The following is a 26,022-nucleotide window of genomic DNA, read 5'->3' on the forward strand; positions in this document are numbered from 1 at the left end:
GGCGCGTTGGTCTTCCACAAGCATAGTCCATGTCTCATGGCCGTAGAGGACTACCGGTCTGATCAGCATCTCGTAGAGAGTTAAGTTGGTGCAGTGGTGAGTTCTACTCTACATAATGAACCAATGAATTTCTCTGCTGGTTCGTTGTTGGCAGTTAGCAGTGAGCGAGAGATTTTTTATCCTGTATGGACTTTCTCAGTGCGACCAGAATCGTTGATCTATTGTGAGATATGCCCGGGTATCCGGTGTATCCCGCACTTTTATTATTAGAAATACCCCTATTGAGAAGTGGCATGCTTATTATTATTTTTTTATCAGTGCTTGTGTGTAATGTTTACTTTTACACGCTTACTGTTCTACTATACCGAGCCTCGATCCTCCTGCCAAATATCACCAATTATAATTCCCTGGAGAAGTTTCGTCGTGCGTCCTTCTGGCCAGTTTTATGGATAAAAGGGATTTATTTTTGTTAAGAGGAAGTCATGCAAAGGTATTATAGATTTCAGCGTAAAGGAAAGGGAACTGGAAAGGGAACTGGTGGGGAGCCTGAGAACAAACCCACGCTCAAGTCCTTTCTGATACCTCGAGAGATTGGCACTGTCCTCTCGTGAACCCCTTCCTTCGATGCATTGATGACCAGTCCAAACCATTTGGCTTCGGTCTTTAGTCCGATGCACATCTCCGCCATCTTCACAAAGATCCGAGCTACAATGCCGATATTGTCGGCGAAACCAAACAGTTGAACCGACTTTTGGAATATCGTGCCACCCGTGTTAATGCCCGCTCTTCTAATGACACTTTAAGGCTTTGAAGTCTGCGACAAGCACATCAAAACTAGTTTGGGAGTGTGTTCAATCACTTCAAACACTGGGTTGTAATAATCAAGTAGACTTATATTGGGTTTCTGGTCACTGTGGAATAGATGGGAATGAAAGAGCCGATGAACTGGCAAGACTTGGATCGTCTCGTCAGTTCACAGGACCAGAACCCTTCTGTGGTCTATCAGCTTGTTCCCTTAAAATGGAACTGAAAGCATGGAAAACTCTGAAAGTAAAATCCAACTGGACAAACACTATCATTGGTAGGCAGCCGAAGCGTTTCATCACACCGAACGTTTCTATGACTCGCAAAATACTGGATCATTCAAAGAAAGATCTTAGCACGTATACTGGTTTAATAACAGGGCAGGTTATGAAAAAACCTCAAGATGATACATGCCAAGTATGTGGCGTGGAAAAAGAAGACTCGGAAAATCTGCTATGCCGATGCCCGGCAATTTTTATAAAAGATATAAGTTCTATGAGAGAGGGTTGCGTAAACCCTCTGAAATCTGAAGAACAAATCCCAGTACGGTTGTGCGCTTCATACGAAGTGTAATACCGGACTGGACTAATGCTATTGGTCAGATTGTAACGACCTCTTCCAATAGTGATACGTTATCCTGACTTAGTAAGATTAAAAGGGGGAATATGTCACAAAATTCTTGTGGCCAATGTTTCTCCACCACATTTCAACAACTCACTGGGAAGTTGGTCCACCCAGCAGCTTTATTGTTTTTCAGCCGGCCAATCTCCTCCTCTATCTCTAGGAGATCGAAGGCTGGAATCCTGATGTCTGCTGCTCATGCACCAAGACCATTTGCCATACCGTCCTCGTAGTCTACTGCATCGCTGTTCAGATGCTCATCGAAGTTTGCTGAAAACCTTCTCAATGCAGATTTTTTCATTGATTTTAGACGACGTAGTGTGGAAGATTGCCAGGGGAGATACTTTCGATGACGGGCATTAGGAACAAAACGTTCAACAGTTCGGTACAGACAGAAGTAAAATCGTTCACGGCCAGGTCTATATCGGTGTGATTCAAAACAATAATCCAATCTATGTTGCGTAGCGCGCTTGACAAGCCATCGTAATTAGCTCGACGAAAATTGAATCGAATCGAGTTTGCTGAAATCGGTGGATCGATTCTATAACGATTGTCGAGAGACAGAACGAGAGCCGGGTGGTGAGGTACGGTTTTGACAAGCGGGTCGGGTGCGTATGCAATCTTAGGAGCCGTGTCACAGATGCTGACGAAGCAAAGGCCTAGGCAACGTCCGTTTTCGTTGGGATTGCCATCGATTTGCTGTAGGCCAGCGGCGTAATACCCGTCGAGAAGATCCATAGCACAAGCGTGAAATGTAGTCTGATCCGGGTCGGGATAGTAAAAGCCGTCACAAGGAGGGCGCCAGGATAGACTAGGTAGATTGTAAACACCAATAATTATTATTTCGTCACGCGGATTAGCTCTAGCAGTAATCGAGGAAACAGACAGAAGATGAGTATCGATCAGCTGCTTGTCGCGGGTGGGTCCGGTGGAAAGTAGACAACGCAGATAAACAATTTTCTATCGGTCAACTGGACAGACACCCAAATCTGTTCGAGCGTATTCCAATTATTGTGATCCCACAAAAATAACGTGAGCTTTCAAGCGTCGACGAACGGCAATGAGTACACCTCCACCAGTCCTTTTCAGGCTGTTGAAAGAGTCTCGATCACAACGGAAACCTTCGTACTCGTTTCCAAACAAATAGCCTGACACGGTACGATCGTCCAACCAAGTTTCAGTAAACGCAATAACATCGTAACAGTCCTCCGAAAAAACGAGCACATAGTCTTCGATATTTGAATTCATGCCGCAAGTATTCTGGTAATAAAGCTGAACCATCGAATTCGGGTTGCGAGATCGTATCGCCCTGGGACTGGTAGGCAGCGGAGCTGGCGGCGCGGGTGTTAAGTTTAGTATGCTAGAACACGAATCGGAATGTTGGCATTCGTTGTCAGAGGCATAAAACGAAGATGGATACTTAACTTGTGCGAGAGTCAGTTGACTCTCGCTGTCCAATAATAAAGCATAAGAGAAGTTCGGACTATTGACGAAATCTATCGGGTCGTATCTGGTCGAAGTCAAATTTACGGACGAAAACTCCAGTGGGCCATGTAGAAGCACGTAAAGCAACGTCCTTAAGGTTCTCTGGAATCTCCACTCGGAAAGATATAAAATTCAATTTCGCGGGATCTGCGTTTTTTTCACTAACATAATGACGTTAGGCGTTTCATTGATACCGAGGCACTCTCGAGTCAACGCAACGATGTCATCAACAGTGTGGCTGGGATCTAACCTGCTTAAATAAAGCCAAAATTGCTGCCGTTCATCAGCAATGGTTTTTATTTTGCATTGTATTGTTCTCGTGCCATAGACACCGGCCACTGCAGCCCGAAATTTCGAAGCGTCTTCATGACTCCGTTTAAGTGTCGGTTGTTCTCCGGACTGTCGCTGAGAGTAGAAAATCTTCTGAGCTGGTACAGCGGCGCTGGCTGGGAAGTGTTTCTATATACGGATCGATAAGTTAGATACGACTGAATTCAATTTGGCGACGGCTTCACACAGCATCGATGTATCGGCAGCGGAGGGTGTAAGGGGAGCTGGGTACTGCAACCACTCGTTGAAACTTTTGGCGCACTCGTCACAAAACCAAAACAGATTATCACTGAAGGTGGCTATCACGACCAGAGTGGAACGTTGCAGTCCCGAAATGCAGGTGCGATGAAACATGGAACCGCAACTCCCACGGCAGGCAACTCTATCGATTCCGCTGATAGGTGAGCTGCATGTTTTACAGACAGAGGCCATGACTCGAACAAAAGAGGCACGATGCCGGTAGGCACCAACTTATAAACGGAGATTTTGCAGCAGAACGTCTAGAATAACTCTGTACTCGATATCACACACGCGAAAGGTGATTTAAAAAAGCAACTGGTAAAATAAAATATTCGTAAGTGCAATTATTACTCGAAAAACGTCGAAAAGAAAATCACGGTTGGAGCAAAGTAAATAAGCTATTGGCGTGTTGCCAGATTATTACTCGTCCTTGAGGAGGATTATTACTCGTCCTTGAGGCCAGATTACACTCGTCCTGGAGGAGGTTACCGTTCATGCTCCTGCACATATCGACTTGCGGCACGTAGCCTTTACGGGAGCTGTTCAGCTTCTGGTAGAACTTCCGAGTGTGCTTGGCTCTTCCATCGCTACGCTGGAAGAAGGTAATTCCGGCTACTATAGCACGGGAGGCCGCAAAATTTACCCACCGATGGCCATTATCATTAGACACGACGTGCAGGCTATCTGGCCCGATTACTGGTCTGTACATTGCCTCCCGTCCTATCTTAGTGTTCATGTCCCCAATGACGACTTTGGCAGGCATCTGTCAAAGATCTGCTCCAACTGCGCGTAGAACGCTTCCTTCTCGTCGTCGGGTCTTACTTCGTGTGGGCAGTGCACGTTGATGATGCTGTAGTTGACCCGCCCTTTATTCTCAACTTGCACATCCTTGCGTTAATCGGCTGTCACCCCATCACGCGCCGACCTATCTTGCCTAGTACTATGAAGCCGGTTTCCAGCTCGTTGATGATGACACAACTCTGGTAGAAAGTAGCCGCCCGGTTCCATAACCTCTGTCCTCAGGTTGCGAGTCATATTATTAAAATCACACAGAATTGAAAGATTTCTGTGTTTTTTCATGTTTTTTTCTTTTATTTAGGGTATATATTTTTTACATGCAATTTTTTCTCAAATTATGCACCGTTAAACTTTTTTCGGAGACAAAAAAATATTATCTACAACTTTGTTGAAAACGTCACACCGATCAAGCAAACCGTTCTAATTTTGAAAGTATTTGTAATCATCAAAACCTTTTGTATGTTTTAAGATCTCGATTTCCAAAAGGTATCTGTATCTGATTTCTGGCTCCTGGGCATCATCCTGCTTCCGCAAGTACTCATTTAAAGGGTGTACGGAATCAAATTGCATCACAAAAAAAGATTTGGTAAACTTCACTCATCCAACTAATCGCCTTCTTACATTCAGGTAGTAAATAAAACCTTTCATTTTGGTTTTTTTTTCACCGTTCATTTTACTCAATTTCATCCCTATATCCAAATCCACGCACAGCCGGAGAAACTCTACGATAGCTGCTCGCGTAGAGACATCAAGATCGACATCGGGGACATGAACGCGCAGATCGGTAGGGAAGAAATGTACAAGCCGGTGATCGGCCAACATAGCCTGCACACCGTGACGAACGACAACGGCCAGAGATGCGTCAACTTCGCAGCTTCCCGAGGACTGGCAGTCCGAAGTACCTTCTTTTCCCGTAAGGACATTCACAAAACCACCTGGAGATCACCTGACCAACGTATAGCAAATCAAATTGACCATGTTCTCATCGACGGCCGGTTCTTCTCTGACATTACAAACGTACGTACCTATCGCGGTGCGGATATTGGCTCGGACCACTACCTAGTTGCGGTATCATTGCGCTCAAAACTGTCAACCGTATACCACGCGCGACATCGCCGAATCCCGCGGCTCAACATTAAGCAGCTCCGGAACTCCCAGGTGGCGGAGGAATACGCGCAACAGCTTGAAACGGTGGCTGGGCGCATTGCCTCTCGAAGACGGCTGGTGCAGCATTCGCACAGCTATCGCGGAGACCGCAACGGCGACACTAGGAGTGGAAGCACCGAGTAGCAGAAACGACTGGTATGACGGGGAGTGCGAGGCAGCGGTGAATGAGAAGAACCGGACCTGGGCGATATACCTGTGCAGGTCAACGAGAGAGAACAAGGTCAATTACAAACGGGCACGGAACGACATGACCGCGATTCTCAGACGGAAGAAGCGCCAGCAAGAGGATCGTGAGCATGAGGAGCTGGAGCAGCTATACCGTGCCAGTGAAACGCGGAAATTCTATGAGAAGGTAAACCAGTCCCGCAGAGGCTATGTGCCGCAAGCCGACATGTGCAACGACGCGGATGGGAACCTTTTCACGGATGCCAGCGAGGTGGTCGACAGGTGGAAGGAGTACTTCGATGGACACCTGAATGGCGAAACAGCAAACAGAAGCGGAGCAGGAACTGACCTAGGAGCACCAGCAGCGGATGACCGAGTACCACCTCCCGATATTCACGAAGTTATTTGTGAGATCGGGAAGCTGAAAAACAATAAAGCCGCAGGCAAAGACGGACTGCCGAGCGAGCTCTTGAAACATGGAAGAGAGGCACTGGCTAGAGCGCTGCACTGGGTCATTTCCAGGATTTGGGAGGAGGAAAAACTGCCAGACGAGTGGATGGAGGGAGTTATCTGTCCCATCTACAAGAAGGGCGACAAGCTGGAGTGCCGCAACTACCGCGGCATCTCGCTAATCAATGCCGCCTACAAAATACTCTCACAGATCCTGTTCCGTCGTCTATCACCTTTAACCAGGAGGTTCGTGGGTCAGTACCAAGCGGGTTTCATGGGAGCCCGTGCCACCACGGACCAGATCTTCTCAACCCGACAGATCTTACAGAAATGTCGCGAGTACAACGTGCCCACACATCACATCTTCATTGACTTCACGGCGGCCTATGGTACAGTCGATCGAGAACAGCTATGGCAGATCATGCACGACAACGATTTCCGGATAAACTGACTCGATTGATCAGAGCTACCATGGCGCAAGTGATGTGCTACGTGTGTGTTTCGGGGATACTCTCGAGTCACTTTGAATCGCGCAGAGGGTTGAGACAAGGTGATGGACTTTCCTGTTTACTGTTTAACATCGCCCTTGAGGGTGTGATCCGGAGGGCGGGTATCGACACGAGGGGCACAATTTTCACAAGGTCTGTTCAGCTTCTGGGCCTCGCGGATGACTTCGACATCATATCACGTAACTTTGCGACGGCGGAGGAAACTTACGCCCTACTGAAAGCCGAAGCTGGACGGATCGGATTGCGGATAAATGCGTCGAAAACAAATTACATGCGAGCGAGAGGCTCCAAGGAGAACAACATCAGCCTCCCAACTGAAGTCTCTGTGGACGGTGATGAGCTCGAGGTGGTCGATGAGTTCGTGTATTTGGGGTCACTGGTGACCGCCGAAAATAACACCAGCAAAGAGATCCAGAGACGCATCCAGGCAGGAAATCGTGCCTTTTTTTCACTCCGGAAGACACTTCGATCGAATCGAGTGCGACGACGCACGAAGTTGACGCTGTACAAAACCCTGATAAGACCGGTAGTCCTCTACGGGATCGAGACGACAACGCTTCTCGTGGAGGACCTTAACGCTCTTGGAGTTTTTGAACGGAAGGTGCTACGGACTATCTACGGTGGAGAACAGACGGACGACGGAGAATGGCGACGGCGCATGAACCACGAACTGCACGCGCTGCTTGGAGAGAATCCCATTGCACACCTGGCGAAAGTTAATAGGTTGCGGTGGGCCGGTCATGTCGTGAGGATGCCGGACGGCAACCCTGTGAAATCACTTCTCTTCAGCAACCCTGCCGGCACCAGAAATAGAGAAGCGCAGCGTGCACGATGGCTCGACCAGATCGAAGGAGACTTGCGGGTGATGAGACGCCTGGGGAACTGGCGAAACACAGCCCAAAACCGAGCAACATGGCGACAAATTCTTGATACAGCACAAGCCACCAAGGCTCTCGTCTGATTGGTAAGGTAAGGTATCCAAATCCACGAACTTTCCTTGTAACACTGCTCAACACGTTTGGAACCGCAGTTTTTGTGTGGAAATCCATTTTCTTTTCATATCCTCCTCCGATTTTACTTCTTTAAGATGTTTCCGAAGTGCCGGCTTCATGAGGGCCCAGTACTTCTCAATTGGCAGCAATTCAGGTGTGTTCGGGGGAGAGAGATGCTCCGGTACGAAATTGACTTCCCTAGTCTCGTACCACTCCAGAACATCTTTCGAGTAATGACACTAAATCAGGCCAAAAAGTTGTAGGACCATTGAGTGACCTCAGAAGTTGAAGTAAATGCTTTTGGAGGCATTCCTTCAAGTATACCGGCCCATTGACCGTTCCGGTTGTCACGAATGGGATGCCCCGCTCTCCACACGAGCAAATCGCTTGCCAATCGATGTACTTTTTAACAAACTTTGACACCTTCTGCTTTCTGAAGTCCTCAAGAACTTCGCATTTATGGTGAGCGGTGAAGTACAGGAGCCCCGGAAGCTACCGGAAGTCTGCTTTTACATATGTCTCGTCATCCATAACGAGGCAATGTGGTTTCGTCAACATCTGGGTGTAGAGCTTACGTGCACGTATTTTCGCCATCGTATTATGCCGTTCATTGCAATTCGGTGCCTTCTGAACGTTGTACGTGTGCAATCCATCACGTTTTTTCGCATCTTGAACGAAAGTTTACTTTTTAGCCACATCTCCAACTTAACTGTTCGGATTCCTCTTCAAAGCTTGAACTACCCGTTTGGGGTCCTTCACACTACACGTAGATACATTTTAACCACTTTTTCCGGTCGATGGTCAAACGCTCGTTGTACCAATTTAACACGCGAGTTACCGTAGATTAAACTATTCCCAGTTTGCTGCTGTTTGCAACTTATACAGTGTCAACAGTACACATTGAACAAATTTTACCCCAACTACTTTTACCTAATGAGTAAAAAGTGACAGCCGTTTGAAAATGATGCAATTTGATTTCGTACACCCTTTAGTGTCTTTAGGCTATTTTTCAGAAACTGAAAGTCGCATTCTTGGATTTTTTTTCTTTGATGTTCAAGAGGTTTTAAGCTTTTTGCTGGTTTGCCTTTAAGCATCCTGGATTTTTGGCCATCATACCGACTCCTCAGCTGGTCTCGAGGTACGATGCTGGCCTAACAAGCCAGTCGTCGTAGGTTCGAGTTTTGACTCGGGAGAGACTGTTAGTGTCAGTAGGATTGTAGCGCTAGCCCCGCAATTGTCCTGTACACTTAACGGTTGGCTGCGAAGTCTATGTATAGTAAATAGAAGGTCAAGTTCCGAATCGGAATGTAGCACCAAGGCTTTGCTTTGCTTTTTACCGACTCCGGAAATACTCATGTTTAGCAAAATTCGGCCTTTTAGGTTGTATTCTGGCAATCGAAAACAGTGCACAGTACTACTGAACGACAGTGTAGGCGGATATGGACTTTTCGATTTTTTGTTGTGCTTTTTAAGATGGAGAAGTTGCTCCTTGAAAGTAGGTCTTCATTAAAACTGAAGTGAAGATTAGGGTGATTGTTAAACCAGCGAAATGAAACAACTAAAATTTTTGTTTGAGGAAAAATGTTATTCTCGGTGAAGTTGTAGATCACGTTATTCTAGGAAAATTTGTAGAAGACTACTTTCTTGTAGCTATCGAATTCGATCAAAGCAATTTAGCTTAGGGTGAACTGTTTTTTGCTCTATTTTTTCAATTCAAATCTCTCAGTAAAGTTTTGTTTGGATGGCTTTACTTCACTTTACTTTACTTTTTTGGCTAACGGACCGTTCACCGGTCTAGAGCCGAACGAATTAGAGATGTCCAGCTTCTTCTGTCTTGGGCAGCCGTTCTCCAGTCTCCCCGTACACCAGCAGATCGTGCATCTTCTTCCCTCTAGCGCACGTCCACCGCGTGCGAGGCCTACCACGGAGTCGACGGCCTCTTACTACTGAAGATAGTTTTGGCGGCTCTCTCGTCAGGCATTCTGGCCACATGTCCAGCCCACTGAAGCCTGCCCCGCTGTATTACCTTCACTATATCAGCATGTTTGTATACCTGGTACAACTCGTGATTCATGCGTCTGCGCCACACTCCATCTTACAGTTTACCGCCAAGTATCGATCGCAGAACTTTACGCTCAAAAACTCCGAGCACTCGTCGATCAGCTTACTTCAGCGTCCATGCTTCATGTCCGTAAAGGGCCACCGGGAGTATCAGCGTCTTATACAGCGCTAGTTTTGTGCAAGTTTGCAAACTACGGGACCTTAGCTGGTTACGCAGTCCGTGGAAAGCCCTGTTCGCAGCTGCAACTCGTCGTTTCACTTCACGGCTCATATCGTTGTCACATGTCACAAGCGTACCAAGATAAACGAATTCGTCAACCACTTTAAATCGTTCCCCATCTATCTCCACCTCAGCACCAACACCATGGGGACTCCCACGCTCTCTGCCAGCTACCATGTACTTCCCCAGCAAACAAATTGGTTCATATAACTCGCGCTCAACTCTGTTAAGTGAACCCTTATTTGGTAAAAAATGACCATACAAGATGCATGAAATGCGCCTATGTGTACAAATCTGGAGGCCATATACGTACATTGTAAGAAAAAATTGGTTACGATTTTTTAGAACTTCGCATGCTCTCTTAAATGGCCACATTCGGAACTTCAAATTGCATTTTATACGACTTAGAAGATTGACACATTTTACAATTTTGTATGACACGTTAAATGGCTTCATATATAACCTGATATTGCGTTTTATAGGATTTAAGTTTTATACGATATAAACAAATTTAATTTTGCATTTAATGTTATTTCAAACCTGATATGCACATTTGAGCGACTTAAAATTAACATCCTTATACGACTTCTGGTTTGCTGGGTCGTTTTGGCAGAGTTAATGACAAGTCCCAATCTCGCTGCTTCTCTCTTAAAAGGTACGAAGGCCTCCTCCGCGGCCTAACGGTTGATACCGATGATATCGATGTCGTCCGCAAAGCCAAGAAGTATGTGAGATTTCGTGATGATCGTACCGTTTCTTTCGATGTTTGCTCTTCGTACTGCACCCTCAAGAGCGATGTTAAACAGTAGGTTGGAGAGCGCATCCTCCTGCTTCAGTCCATCTAACGTTACGAACGCGGCTGATGTCTCGCCAGCTATCCGCACGCACGATTTTGATCTCTCCAGTGTCATACGACTCAGCTTTATTAGTTTCGTAGGGAAACCGTTTTCCAGCATGATCTGCCACAGCTCGTTTCTTTTCACTGAGTCGTACGCCGCCCTGAAGTCCACAAACAGATGGTGAGTCGGTAAGTTGTACTCCCGGAACTTATCGAGGATCTGTCGCAGGGTGAAGAATTGATCCGTCGTGGAACGCCCTTATCGAAAACCAGCCTGGTATTCGCCAACAAAGGATTCCGTTAATGGTCTCAATCTGAAGAACAGGATACGGGAGAGCACTTTATATGTGGAGTTGAGCAACGTTATCCCTCGATAGTTGCCACAATCCAATCGATGGCCCTTCTTATAGATAGGGCATATGAGGCCTTCCAACCAGTCATTCGGCATTTGTTCGTCCGCCCAGATTCTTAGTATTATCTGGTGGATCGCATAGTACAGCCGCTCGCTTCCCGCTTTTAGAAGTTCAGCCGGGATAACGTCCCTTCCAGCGGCCTTGCCGTTTTTCAGCTCACTATTCGCCTTTTTCACCTCCTCCTGTGTTGGTGGCTCCACAGCCTGTTCGTCACTCATAATCGTCATCCTGTTCCTGCTCTGCTCATCCGGCTCCTCACCGTTCAATAGCGCCTGAAAATGCTCCTTCCACCTGGCTGCAACCGTCGGTTTATCAGTAAGCAGGTTGCCGTCCTTGTCATTACACATGACCGGCGCAGGTAAATTCCTGCTTCTGACTCTGTTGACAGTTCTATAGAATCTCCGCTCGTCGTTTTCAGCATAGCTGTCCTCTGCGCTGACGAGCACCTGCTCCTCGTACTCGCGCTTCTTCCGACGGTGGTTTATATTTACGGCAGCTCTTGCCACCCTGTACCTCTCTCTGTTCTGACGCGTAGCCGCAGTGAGCATGCGGCTCTTCTCATCTGTCGCTCTCTGGCACTCAGCATCGAACCAGCCGTTAGGCTGTCTTCCACGCGTCGTACCTACCACCTCTCTCGCAGTCGTTTCGATGGCGCCGTGAATACTGATCCACAGCCCATTTATGTCTTCCGCTCCTTCCTCCTGCTGTTCTGCGATCCGTTGATCCAGCTCTCTGGCGTACTCTGCCGCCACGTCATCAGCCCTCAGCCGCTGAATGTTGAAACGCGTCGTCCTCTCTGTGCGAAATTTCAGCACGTTCGACAACCGTGCGCGGATCTTACAAACGACGAGAGAATGGTCAGAGTCAATGTTTGGTCCCCGAAAAGACCTAACATCAGTAACATCCGAAAAGTGCCGACCGTCAATCAGTACGTGATCGATCTGGGAGCAGGCTTCTCCATTTGGATGCCTCCAGGTGTGTTTCCAAACATTCAAACGTGGAAAATGGCAGCTACATATGGCCATTCCTCTGGCCGCGGCAAAGTTTATCAGCCTCAGGCCGTTTCCATTGGTTGACGAGTGGAGGCTATGCCTTCCAATGACCGGACGGAAGAATTCCTCCCTCCCAACCTGTGCCTTTGCGTCTCCGATGACGACTTTTACGTCGTGTTTTGGGCACTCGTCATAGATTCACTCAAGCTTGTCATTGAACTCATCTTTGACTTCATCGGATTTGTCATTTGTCGGTGCGTAGGTGTTGATTAAACTGTAGTTGAAGAATTTGCCCTTAATCCTCAACACGCATATACGGTCATCTACGGGCCTCAACCGGATGACTCTTGTTTTCTGATTTCCCAGCACTACGAAACCGACGCCCCGTTCCGCTGCTTTGCCGCCACTGTAGTAGATGTGGTACTTGAAAGAGGTGCGTGCAATAGGGTCTACTGCACGGAATTCCCTTTCTTCGGAATTTGGCCACCGAACCTCCTGAATCGCCGGATTTCGACTCCCTGCCGCTGTAGTTCTCGAGCAAGCAAGCCAGCCCGCGCCGGTTCATTGAGAGATCGGACGTTCCAAGTACCCAATTTCCAATCGTTTACCTTAATCTTTTTCCGTGTTCATAGCCTAGGTCTTTGCAGATTGATCCGTTCCGTATTTCTAAATTCGTTGTTCGTGGTTGATGAAAGGTTTCGGTATGCTACCTTACCAGGGTCGCGATACCTACATCCTGCTGATGGGGCTGCCATCTTAAGTGTAGCTGGCGGGATACAGCATTCCATAATTTAGCCGCCCGCTCCGGGCCGCCCCTATGGGGATATAGTCGCGTACGACCCCCTTCCCAGTCAGCATACGACCATAGTTTCCACCGGGGTTGGTTACCCGATCTCGGCTAAGGTTACTCGTATTCTGGTCGGCACCACGTGGAGGTTGGGATAGGAGTTGCTGGACAGTGGTGAATGGCCACATTAGGGTCTCAAGTTACACGTGTCCAGCCATTTGCCAACCAAAAAGCTTTAAAAGCTTCAAAAGACTCAACTTTTAGTGGCTAAACTTTCAAGATATCATTTACGGATAAAAAGCTATTAACGTTTTAATTTTCGAAATACGCCCTTTTCAAATGTTGATATTTCTGAATGGGGAAAATGAAAAATATCTTCTGGTTTCATTGGGAAGAGCAACTTGTGTATTTTGTTATATAAGAATGGAGATAAAAATATTAATTAAAAAATTAAAATTGAATGAAACCAGTTTGAATCTGCTCATTTTTTGTCGAAAATGTAAGGTTTTCACGACTTAGTTTTTTTATTTGATAATATCTACATATTCTTCGGTGTTTTCAGAAAATATTTAGTATACAAAAAGCTTGAGAGAATGACGATAAGTTTGAGTTCGGAGCTCCTCTGCTAGTGAAATTTATCTTTTCTTGCTTTTAAAAGAAATGGTGCCTTCAGATAATGTTATCACAAACAACTTTGTTGAAGACAGTTTTCTTCGAACTCTTTTTATTTTAGAGTTTCATATCAGACTAGTCCTTTTTAATATATGCAAACTGTAGCATTTAGAAGGGAAATTTTCAGCATATATTTGTATACAACCAAAACATACAACTTGGTAGAAGACATGAAACAGGAAGTTTCCACAAAGACCGAGTTATTGCCAAAAAATGAGCTCAAAATCATGAACTTTTCTCATTTACTCTCTAAATACTGATTTTATTGACACACTATTTCCAAAAAATATTAAGTGTGCAAAAAGTCTCAAAGAATGATAATAAGTTCGGAGCTCCACCGTTAATGGTGCTGCAATAACAAAATGCTTTGCTTTTCTTCGAACTCTTCTGTTTGGGAGATATAACGTTTGATATTAAACTAGTCTTTAAAATTAGATTTTTTTTTAAAGTTGCATTTAGAAGGAAGTATCTACATGAAACATGTATCATCTGAGCACATAACTTTGTAAAAGACACAAAAAAAGATACCTCCTACACAGATCGAGCTTTAACTTATCGTCATTTTCTCGGGCTGTTCATACACTAATTTTTTTAAGATAGGATGTCAATTAAACCAGTATTTGAAGAGTAAATGAAAAAAAGTTCACGATTTTGAGCACTACTCGGACCACTTCTTTAATAACATTAAACATTTAGCAATTATTAATGACTCAGTAAGATCACTGGAAATGGCTGAATGGTTATCCCTTTGTCACGAAACAGTTTGAAAATGATTTACGGCTTCTATTACTACATAAATGATCCGTTAGGGTAATCAACCTGAAATATTAAGTGAAAGTCAACATATTTTCTGAGTTCAATGAAACAGTAACTTTTCCAATAAAAAAAATCTCAAATTAATAACAAACCCAACCCTCGCTATGGAGAACAAACTGCACACAAGTTGCACTGCATGGAAACAGTGATTTATCACGAACTCGGTGGGGAAATCACACCAAGTGTTAGAGAGCATTAACGATATTTTTAGGCGGTGAATCACACAGCCACCATCGCCGCCGCCACCGACTGACCCGACTGATCAACCGAACGGCTCACGGCTCAGCCCGGATCCGGGCAGTAAATGACCAGCACTATGTGTAACTTGGTTATGCCGTGCCACGAAAATGTTTTCGCCCGTATGCCGCCGTCTTGAGAGTGCTCGAATTACCCGAGCGACGAAGCGAGCGCATTATGAAAAATGTTACTACTCGATGCGTTGCGTTGCGGGTGGAGTGAACGAAAAAAATGCCACCACTAACCACTGTTTTGTTCTATTTTCATCCATTTTACGAATTTTCATTGCGTTTCGGAGTGTGTAGCATACAAAACGTGCACACCCGAGAGTGGTTTTACGATTTTACCGGAAGGCGAAAATATGGAAAACGCGCGGTTCGCACCGCGCCAAGTGTTCCTACACGGTTAGAAGGAAGTTCGGATTTGGCGGAAAGTCGCTGCATAGATTAGTGGGTTTTTGCAGTTTTGGAGGAATGGTTCACGTATTTGGTGGAGTTGTAACAGCGAAACGATGGCATAAGGTGAAAAAATTCAAAGTATGTGAAATGGTGTCGGGCTGCAGGTTTTTAAATGAACATTGATTGTGAACCTGATTGTGTAATACTCGTATTATTGTTACTCAATTCTGATATAACCGATTTCCTAAAAACTCTTTTTTATCCTTTTTCTGTTACAGTTGGCGGTAGTATGCAAGACTTTTCCAAGGAAGAATATGGTCTTCTTGGAACAAGCGTCGTGGGCAGTGATAAAGATCTTAGTTCGGCTTCCTCACTGATTATCTCAGCTGGCCATAGCCAGAGTTGCAATTTGCACTTAAGCCACAATCATCAACAAGTACTGAATCATCACGGCAATCACCACCAAGATGCGATTAATGAAAACGTTACCGTTTCAACAAGCGACTCTACAGTAGTGTTAGTAGACGACCTCAAGTTGAGCCAGCCTAGTGATCTGTTGGAAGCAAACGATAGCGGTAAGCTGGAAGAGACTGATCGGGACCTCTATCCCTGGAGCACGACAAACATCGGAAGTAAATTTTTGTGAGTGTAATATCATTCTAAGCTTGAGTATAGTATTTATAGCCATGCTACTTTTGCTTTATAGAAGGAGCTCAGATGATCCTCTCATCTCTGGCGGCACCAACGACAATCAAAACGATAATGAGCTCAGTGTTGCCACTGCTTCTCAGTCAATGTGTTCATCGCCAACGCCTCCGCCCACTCATAAACATCGAAACAGCATCGTCGTACCAGCTTCAATTCTTTCACCAGAACTCTCTGACAGACCGATTTCACCCTTGCCAACAGCTAGAAAAAGCTCCACGAATACATCAAACCGGCGTGGTACTGGAGCCAGTAGCGCAGGACGGCAACGGCGTAAGGGACCGCTCAAATTACGGTTCCATCATCAGGCATTGCCGCCGGAATATTTGGACCATTATGAGGCAACTCAAAACGCAACAGCCAGACGGAATCAACAGCAACAACAAAATAATTGTGGTACCCGTTCTAGTAAAATGGAGAAACACGTGGCTCAGGAGCGTGAAGATCAAACCAACGAAACTGTCAGAAATTGGTTGCAGAAAATTTTAGAACTGCAGAAGGAAGGCGTATCTTTGGCGCCTGTAAAGGACGATATAGAAGCTAGCAGGGAATCTACTCCAAGATGTACCTCCAATAACCAGCAAAGCCAGCGGAATAAAGTCATTAGCTATACAGACCTACCATATATGGGGGAGATGACATTGGACAATTCTAAACCCAGGAGAGGTAGAAAACCAAAAAAGGCGGATATTTGTCATCTGATTTACAAAAACTATGGAACTATTCTCCCTGGAACCCCCAAAGCAGAGATCACACCAGACCGAACCAACAATGGTCACAGAACACAAACGAGAAGTAGTAGTTTACTAGAGAGGAGATTGATGTCTTCTGAAAATGGGGTCACAGGGAACATAAAAGGGAAGCGCGAAGAACCTTTGAATTTATGTGTCCGAGATAGTGGTGGAGACCCTCTTACCCTATCCAGTTCAGAAGACGAAAGTGATGAGGTGTTTGATTCTGCCTGTCCAACACCCATTATCACGCCGTCGGATGTCAACACGGATCAAGCTCTTGCCGCGAACATGAAAATGTCATTACCCAATCTTAACTGCGCAGATATAGGCACGTCTTCAAGCGGAGATACTCCATCGACCGCTGAGACTCCTCCCGGCTATATGTATTGGCCGAATATGGGTAACTTCATCCACCCAATGGCACTGTACTATCAAAAGCTGGTAGGTACTAACAATACAGTCGCCTTAGGGCAGTCTAGTTCGTCAACTTCAAACTCAATACCAAGCACTTCTACAGAAACACTACTTCCAAAAGCTTCCCTCATCAACTCTACGCCACCTTCATCTCCAGTTACTTCGAAACGGGAGCAACCCCAGATTTTGGTTCCGAAACCTATCTCACAGCTGATAAAACCTGAAAAGTCAAGTAAAAACACTACAGACAGTTTGCAACACACAAACAAAAATTCCCCCCCAGCCCAAAAGCGTAAACGGTCGGCCATTTTTATTCCACCTGTACCTGCGGAAAACAGCACAAATCCTGCGACCGAGGTAAGCATTTGCAAGTTCAAATTCACTGGTGGTGCTAAACCATGCCTTCAGGAGAAAAAGATGCTCAGTGTTGATTCTGGCGGAAACTTTCGATACTATTCCGGAACCGGAGATAAATCAATGCGTGGATACGAGTTTTTCCCTCGTGAAAGTTTGCAGCAAAGCAGCCTTCATGCAACGACGACCACGGGAGCTTTTCTGAATACACCACCGGTGGAAAAAATTGCTTGCGATCTACCACCTCCCTCACTTGGTCTGAGTAATGAGGTTTTACAGATCCCGGATTTCCCAAGTTCCAACAGCTTGAGTGGTTTGATTTCACCTGGTGGTACCCTCAATAGACATTTGCTGCGCTCGGAATCTAGCGAGACCCGTCGAGTAAGAAGACGGTCACGTCGCTCAACTCAGCGTGAAACTCTAGAGAAGACTTTCAAAGAGAAAGGCTTTCTCATTCAGACTCAGCAACTTCAATCGGCTGAAGGTGCGACCTATTGTAAGTTTAGACAATTACGTAAATTTACTCGCTATCTCTTCCGAAGCTGGAAAGACTATCTTCCCGGAGAGCTACAACAGGGATCCGGGTCAGAGCATCCTCACGATGGGCTGTCCTTAAACTCTTCGGTTCCTGAAGATCTACTACTGGACTCCGGAAGCTCATTACTGATGGACAGCTCACCGAGTCCTTCTCCAACTTCGGCCGCCTACAGCGATCAGACGCCTCGTGAAAGAACATATTCGCCAGCGTCATTGTCACCGGCTCAAATGGAGCTGCCGGTGCGATCGCATTCGCATCCTGCTGCAATTGTCTCATCACTGCCGACATCATCCGTTGAATCTTCGTCGCTGCTGCATTCCAACCAGCTTGATAGGAATCGAGGTCGACATAGCTGACAATGGTCGGACGAACAACGATTAGACCTCTAGTATAAGATCGCGCCAAAGATTAGTCGTTAGTTTATAATCAGAATAAAATAAAATTAGGTTTTTGAACACCTGCGGAAATGTTAAGAAAAGCAAAATAATAACCCTGATTGTACAGAATTAAAAAGTCTAGTCGATCTATTGTAAAGACCTTCGAAGTTTAGTAATTAAAATTTTTATTAATGAGAATCCTATTTACTGCTAGTAGTCATACTTTCTCTGCTCATAAATCTTCGTTCGCTGTGTTGTAATTTACTAAACAAATAAACGTGAAGTAAAACTTCTGTCCATAACTAGCACGATGAAAACATTTGGATCCGAAATGAGGCCCTACAATTCACGGGAATGGTTGAAAAGCTATAATCCTTTTAGGGCAACTATTTTCAGCTTTGGGCCACATCCGAAGTATGCTAAATTCATGAGATAAACTACAGAGAAAGAAATTTGTTGCAATTTATTGAAAAATTTGTTTTACCTAACATCAGTAACGCTTACCGATATTTCTGAAAACAAATTTCTCTCGAAGGTCTTGGTTTGAAGCAGCAACGTAAAACTTCAACTCATATGTGCTTAGATTTAATTGTAATTGTAGAGTTGTAGAATTGACGGAAGCATCGGAATAGATAGACGGTCGATTCAGACATGTATAATATTTTCGCAATTGTTGATTGTTTCGCGCAGTTATTACCTGGCCATATCCGATTTTCAGATTAATGAATATTGATCAAAAAGTTGAATGATTTTATTCATATTAATATTTTCCCAATGTTAAAACAGTATCGAACTCATCCAAAACTTTTTGCTGTTGACGAGAGTCGTCGATAGAACGTAGTGTAGTTTCTTACGCGGGGGATACATACCTCCTGGTTGGTAAACGTCTGAGCATCGCGTACCAGCAGTACAATCCGTACTAGTAGGCATAAAATAGACTCCAGTATGATCCAGAGCATAATGCCCAGTAACTTTTATCCTTCACGTGATACCGACGAGCATCGGTCAACCGGTGGAAACTTGGTCGTATGCTGACACGGAAGGAGGAGTTATTGTCCTTGGAGAGCAGCTTGCCTGAGCATCTGTTCTCCAGGTTGGAGGCGGCTCAAACAGCGACTGATCCGGAGCGAACCGCTGAACTATGAAATACAGTGTCTCGCCAGCTACATCCAAGAGACGGCATCCCCGTCGCAAGACTAGGCAACGCAACCCCAGTAAGGCAGCATGCCAAAATAAACATACTACAAACAATCCAGAGAATGATACGAACTGCAACAATCGGTATAGACCTAGGCTAGCAAAAAAGGACAACGATTTGTGGTCCCCGTGGCTCTGTGGTTAGCGATGTCGGTCGGCTAGCTCTCCCACACGGTTGTCATATCGGGTTCGATTCCCGATCGAGTCGAGGATCTCTTCGAGCTGGAAATTTTCTCGACTCAGCACTGGGGCACGGTGAATCGTTGTACTTATCCTACACATGCAAAATGGGCCAAAAACAATATCGATGACGAATTCTCTCAACTAATCTAGTTGATCGAGACAGCTATGAGCCCCAAGGCTAAGCGTGCGATATTGTTTTTGGAAACTTGACACTAGGAATGTTTGGATTCTGCTCGAACTGGCACGTGTAGGCATCTTGGCCAGAGAGCTACGGAAGGCAAAAGTAGAAGTAGTAGCCATTACAGAGGTACGTTGGCCTAAAACCGGAGAACGTAAATTCGTTGATCCGACCGCGGGCACTTTTTTCAGATACCACATCTACTACAGTGGCGGCGACAGAGCGGAACAAGGCGTCGGTTTCGTGCTACTAGGAAACCAAATCGTGGAGGCCTATTGTTTTATCGAGGCCTATTAGTGACCATCTATGCGTATTGAGGGGCAGATTCTTCAATTACAGCCTTTTCACCGTGTACGCGTCGTCAAACGATAAAAGCCGATGACGTAAAGGAGGAGTTCTATGAGCTCCTTGAAAAAATGTATGGAAAGTACCTACAAAACGACAGAAAGATCGTCACCGAAGATATGAACGCACGAGTCAGACGACAGGAATTCTTTCGTCCCGTTATTGGTAAGGAAAGCCTTCACTCTACAACCAACGACATTCGGAAGCACACCTGGAGACACCCACGACCGGCACTTTTCAGACGTCATAGATGTGCGGTCCTCTCGAGAGTCAAACATCGACTCGAATCACTATCTCGTGGTGGGCAAGATTTGCGCCCGGCTGTCCAACGTGTTTAAATCGAGATCGGCGAGGAAGATACGTCTGGAAATCCAGAGGTTATCAGCGGAAGGAATTGCTACAGAGTATACTCAGAAAGTTGACTATGACGAAACGTTAAACCAGCTGGAACTGGACCTAGACGGGTGCAAGAGCTGTCGAAAAGCGGTCTCTCCGCCGTAAGAAACGTGAACACTACGATTGCGCTAGTACCTACCATGTGTAATGACAGGGAGTGGAACCTGATTATCAATAAATTTCATGTGGCCAGGTGTTGGAAGCAATGTTTTGAAGTTGTGTTGAACGGTGAAAAAGGTAGAAGAGTCGTCGAGGGAAGCAGGATAGAAATTGGGGAGAACGAACAAGCTGTGGACCCTCCAACGTTGGACCAGATGAAAAATGTTTGCAGAGCGCTGAAGAACCACAAACCACAAGACAGCTTACCGGTCGAACTTTTCAAAGTCGGGAGCGAGCGGCTGTGTAGTGCAATTCATCAGATTATCTTAAGGGTATGATCTAAGGAACAATTACCTACGGACTGGTTGGAAGGACTCATATATTATCTACAAAAAGGGACATAGACTCGACTGTAGTAATTATCGAGGCATAACCCTCCTCAATTCCGCCTATAAAATTCTCCCCTGTATCCTGCTCCAGCGACTGAGGCCGTTTCAGGGAGCGGGACGATTTACAACGAACCAGATTTTCACCTGAAGACAGATCCTCCACAAGTTTCGATAACACAACTTGCAGACACATCATCTGTTTATTGACTTCAAGGCGGCGAACGATACAGTGAACGCAACGAGCTGCGGCATATTATGCTTGAACAGTTTCACATCGAGCGTCAGGACAGCGAGTGAATTTTCAGTCACGTTTGTGACGTTAGATGGACTGAAACAAAGTGACGGGCCCTCGAACTTACTGTTCAACATAGCTTTAGAAGGTGCAATACGAAGGGCAGGTGTGCAGAGGAGCGGCACCATCATCACGAAGTCTCACATGCTTCTGGGCTTCTGCGAATATTGGTGCTGAAATGGTTGGGGATACCTAGTGGTCGACGAATTTATTTATCTTGGTACTCTCGTGACATTGCGGATTGCGGCAGCGAATAGGGCGTATTATGGATTGCGTAGCCAGCTAAGATCCCGTAGCCTTTGATCCTCCCGGTGGCGCTCTACGGGCATGAATCATGGACGTGGAAGGAGGTCGATCGACGAGCGCCTGGGGTTTCTCGAGCGTAAAATCCTGTGATCACTACTCGGTGGCAAGCTAGTGTCGCCATTGAAGTAAAAAGCAAGTATGTACACACCTCCTAAAATACCGCGGTAATTCGAATATCCGCGTAAAAAACGCGTTAGTTCGAAAATTTGCGTCCATTCAAAAGTCCGCGTTAGGTATTCGAAAAATCTGCGTAAAGTAAACCATCAAGTAAGGATTTAAAAAAACCTGAAACGTTTACGACCAGTATTTAATCTTTTAGGTCATTCCGATTCCTTCGGAGGGCGAGGATTTTTTCGACTTAGTCTTCTACTCAATAAACACTTCGACGTTTTTGGTTCCCAACCCGCGTTAATTCGAAAATCCGAGTGAAGATTTTTGAATTATTGCGGCATCGCGTAAAAATTCGCGTCAAAAAACCTGACTGTACTGTTCAAGACTGTTTGGTAAGAAGTAAAGAAAACCCATAGGTAAACAACATTGTAAACAATATAAAGCTTATTTTGCTACCTTGCGGGATGCACAAGCTATTGAAAAATGGCGACGAACAGCAAGAATTGATGTCGTCGGTGTTGTACAATACTGGTATAACTCAAGGTTCAGCATTTTGAGTTTTTGGCTTAAGTTCCTTTGAAAAACCCTGTAAACTTGACCTACTACACCGTGCATGGATTTCTTATAAGCTTGGAAACTTATCATAGCATCTCATGAGCAAAATGATAAACCAAACAACATGAGGCAAAACCATTGACACGCAATGGGACGATTGATTGATTTCTTTTGAAGAGACTTTAACCCCAAACGGTCATTCGTCCCTGACACAATTGGACGGATTCACATCATGGTTCTTGTAGGAAAACAAGCACTAAAAAACCTTCCAGTAAAAATTGCGCGAAAGTTTTGTTTTCAAAATTTCATGCCACAAACATGAAAACAGCTATTGAGAGATTTGTTCACAGTGTCAATTAAGTTTCCTTAATCCAATTACCGACAATTTTCCTTTTTACTGATTTTTTTCTTGATTCGCGGGTGGAAATAACAATGCTCTTGAGTCTTTTTGGAAAGCATTGCACAGGCAAGATTAATAACTTTTTTCAGGTAAAGTTGTGAATTTACACCTTACACAAAAATGCTTAAGCTGTGGCGCTTATTTTAATCAGTCCAAGAAAACGAGCCTCGAACTCTTGAAACTTTATCAATATTGACAATTTCAATGATCGAAACTAAAACTCGGATTATCTAGCTATTTTACGAATATATAAAGTACCATTCATCAAAGAAAAATCTTGGAATGAACATCGGTCGAAAAAATCGAATTTTCGCCATTCAGGCGCCATGGTTAACGTTTGGTAGATCAATTTTCATAATCTGAAAACAAGAGTACTGATAGAGAAAAATATAGTGAACAAGTTAATATAGTAATGTTTGAATTCCACTTTATTCATTTTCGAGTATTTGTTCTCAATGCATAGGAGGCTGTTAAACTGCTTAGAATAGGATCCTTACCCTAGTGTATGTGCTACGGTGAAGTATGCTGCCGTTCCAAGCATAGTTGTCCCAGCGTGCAAAAGATTTGTGTAGAACATGGGACTACTATGATTAGAACGGCAGTATGGTGGAACATTAAAAAACTTAATGAAAATTTCGATTTAAAGCATGATAAAATGATGCGAGAACTGATAGTAAACGTCAATTTTAATTGAGTACTAGCGTAGACGGAGAAGACAAGTACATACATACTTCTTTTTTACATTTCCGATCAGAAGCAATCTGAGATATGTAAAAGAGCGCTTGTGATATCCAGCAAAGCAAAGTCATCAGTAAAACAAAAATCCAGTAGAATATTAGTTAATACACTTTCTTTCATTTGTCTGGTATGCATTGTTTATGGTAGTCGAACAAAAATGACAAACTGCCTTCATCGGAATTACAAAACTTCGATCTTGGAAAACAAATTGATGTGAACTGTTTGTAAATCTCTATTAAATAATTAATCAACGGCGTTCGGAAGAAACGACGCGTTCGCTGTTGTTTGTTTGCATTCAACTAACGCTAGAATTTGTAATTCACTCTAGTTCTTTTTTGTCCTCACCCTCCTCGGCACTGTTTTCCTTATCATCTCCTTCGATATCATCTTCTTCGCCGTCCGGATTATATTTAATACCCTCTTCGTTCTCATCTTCTTCGTCATCACCGTCCACTTCCGCATTTTCTGCCTCGGCTCGTTCCATTTTGCGGGCCAAGTCAGCTTCATCAGTGGCCGTGACAACTTTGGGTGCCATCTGTACCTTGAACACACCGCCGAGATCCTCAATTGTCTCCTTTATTTTTTCGATTGCTACTTCCAGCGCTTTCAGGCCGTCGGCCTTTTCCGGCGTAGAGGTTGTCATGACTGAAGATAGGATTTTTTTAGTTGCATGATGTGAAATAACAAAATATGTTTACCATATAACGGGGGAGCAATCAGATTTATTTTTATGGGTAGTTCTTCGGTGGATAACTCTAAACCTGCACGAAGAGCTGCCTTAACAGCATCTATTCCCTCATAACCATAGCAAGCACATTCAATATCCGCACGAATTTTCACGGCTTGCGAGGTAAGTTTTCGCTTAATGTTGCTTAACAGTAACTCCTGTACCTCCGGCTCAAGACCGCACTCGTCAAGTAGAGAAGGATCACTGAAATAAACATTCATCGTAACTCTCACATTTAACACATTAGGAGTCTTCACATCGAGCTCGTATACGAATACCCAGCCGTAAACTGTGTATCTTCCATTACTCGTCAATGGAGGTGAGTATTTTTACGGCTGGGTATTTGTTTACGAGCTCGACATGAATACCCATATTATGTTATACATACATTACACACTGCTTAAACACATCATACGCAGCGGCTTTACTTTTAAGCTTTTCCTCGAAGTGCCAGGCAGTTTTTTCGTACAATTCCTCGAGCTGTTGGTTATTGAACTTCATCATATCGGCAACATGCCGCAAAATTGAATTTACAGCCTTGGCTTTGGCAAATCGTTCGGTACATTTTTCTACGTCTTCCGGTGAAACACGTCGTTTAGATAAATCGATATAACCTTTGAATTTATCAACACGAATAACGACGACTGGTTCGGTTTTGCCTACCCGGATTAATTTATTAATTGAACGGATGCGCCGACGGGACAACTCCGAAAGTAGTATCATCCCTTCGATGTTGTTATACTCCAGCAGATACACATACGCTCCCATTTCTGCTATAGAACGAACATTAACCATGACAACATCCTCGACCTCTGGATACTTTTGCTTGTAGAACCGACATGATAACACCATTTTGTTTAGTAGGGATTCGCTGGAAAGGAAACAACAGTTGAATTATGTTGGACATTCGCTGCTTTGGGTTGTGGTATATTTGATTGATACTATGAACTTCATTTTATGCTGTTTGGGGAGCTCAGCCCCAACCAAGTTCTAATAGGGAAGAAAACTATGCTGTTTTATGTTAGTAATAGCAACTTAAAGGTGCCGTAAATTAACACAAATAACGGCAACGCAAGTACACTACAAAACTTCGATATTTTTACCCGTTTTGATGAAGATTTCACTTAAATTTCAGGGAGTTTTGTCACTGATGTAATATACATGTGGCAAATGCCGAATCAACGATGACAGAAAGAAGCTACCGAAGAAAACATTGTTTAACGTCTGTCAAATGCGCGTAGCACAGAGATGCATCAGGAAAATTGTACTAAAACAAATACAAAAGTGGGTATTACACGTTTAATTATTTTTACCAAGGAATGTGCCAATTTCGCTTTGTTTCGCTCAGGCTAGGCGTATATATGGCAACCCTTCGCTAATATTGCTCCTCCCCAAGGGGTTTTTGTGGCTGTCAAACTCCATACATTTTCCATCTACCACTCATTGATTCTGGTACCAGCGTTTCTGGTACCCACTTTCTGGTTGGTTTGCCCTAAAACTAGTGCAATAGAGTAAACGTCTCAAATTGTCGGTAAACTTATTCTCGAATATATATTGTTTTAGATGAAAAAACAAGAACTCAACATTTGTTTTCAGTACAATGTGCACTTCCAATGAATAAGATAGGTTTTGTAAGCATTTGAAGTGAAATATTGACGCCGTAATTAATTGATGATTGGTAGGCAAAAGGTTGACGTTTATAGTCCCCTGCTCCTCCCAGCTGGTCTCGAGCAATGGAATATAGAAAAGGTACGGAGATAGTTTGAGTCTCGGGTTTAAAGGGCTTCTTTTTTGTTAACAGTGATGACGTAGAAGTCAAAAAACAATGCCCAAAAATCAATGTTCGGTACATTTTTTTCAACAAATTTTCACAAATTATGACAGTTTACGGCTGAAAATGCCAACTTGCGTTGTTAAACAATGCGGAACACAATTCCAAATGGCATTTTCTTGTTTTTGGAGATCTACGTCACAACCCCAACACGTGCT

The 26,022-nt window shown here is 44.5% G+C and overlaps 2 protein-coding genes across 9 annotated transcripts in view; one reads left to right on the plus strand and one right to left on the minus strand.

Moving 5' to 3' along the window:
* LOC129724816 (uncharacterized) overlaps positions 1–18,379 on the plus strand; it is a 43,155-nt gene extending 24,776 nt beyond the window's left edge. For 4 of the 8 annotated variants that reach the window (XM_055680012.1, XM_055680016.1, XM_055680017.1 and 1 more), the window contains exons 2-3: positions 15,274–15,637; positions 15,702–18,379. In XM_055680012.1, the coding sequence (XP_055535987.1) occupies positions 15,285–15,637; positions 15,702–18,096 (2,748 nt within the window). In that variant the 5' untranslated portion in view covers positions 15,274–15,284 and the 3' untranslated portion in view covers positions 18,097–18,379. Of the gene's footprint in view, positions 1–7,414; positions 7,539–14,324; positions 15,134–15,273; positions 15,638–15,701 lie in introns of those variants that run through there. The other 4 variants (XM_055680018.1, XM_055680014.1, XM_055680013.1 and 1 more) reach the window with 4 other exon arrangements.
* A 5,022-nt stretch (positions 18,380–23,401) lies between these two features.
* On the minus strand, positions 23,402–25,289 carry LOC129724037 (eukaryotic translation initiation factor 2 subunit 1-like). The gene is made up of 4 exons (XM_055678627.1): positions 25,137–25,289; positions 24,422–24,904; positions 24,005–24,237; positions 23,402–23,951 (listed from the first exon to the last, which is right to left on the minus strand). Exons 2-4 carry the CDS (start codon positions 24,883–24,885, stop codon positions 23,626–23,628), a joined length of 1,023 nt encoding a protein of 340 aa, XP_055534602.1. The 5' UTR covers positions 24,886–24,904; positions 25,137–25,289; the 3' UTR covers positions 23,402–23,625.
* Between the last annotated feature and the right edge of the window lie 733 nt (positions 25,290–26,022).

The sequence above is a fragment of the Wyeomyia smithii genome, chromosome 2, assembly GCF_029784165.1.
Source record: "Wyeomyia smithii strain HCP4-BCI-WySm-NY-G18 chromosome 2, ASM2978416v1, whole genome shotgun sequence".
NCBI lineage: Eukaryota > Metazoa > Arthropoda > Insecta > Diptera > Culicidae > Wyeomyia > Wyeomyia smithii.

What these genes read in the sequence shown, in the direction of transcription:
- LOC129724037 (XM_055678627.1), bottom strand. Translation starts at nt 24,885, where the DNA reads ATGGTGTTATCATGTCGGTTCTACAAGCAAAAGTATCCAGAGGTCGAG. An exon ending in GTGTTTAAGCAGTGTGTAAT is followed by an intron (nt 24,238 to 24,421) that starts GTATGTATAACA and finishes TGTTTATTTCAG; the next exon opens with TGATCCTTCTCTACTTGACG. An exon ending in GATTGCTCCCCCGTTATATG is followed by an intron (nt 23,952 to 24,004) that starts GTAAACATATTT and finishes TCCTATCTTCAG; the next exon opens with TCATGACAACCTCTACGCCG.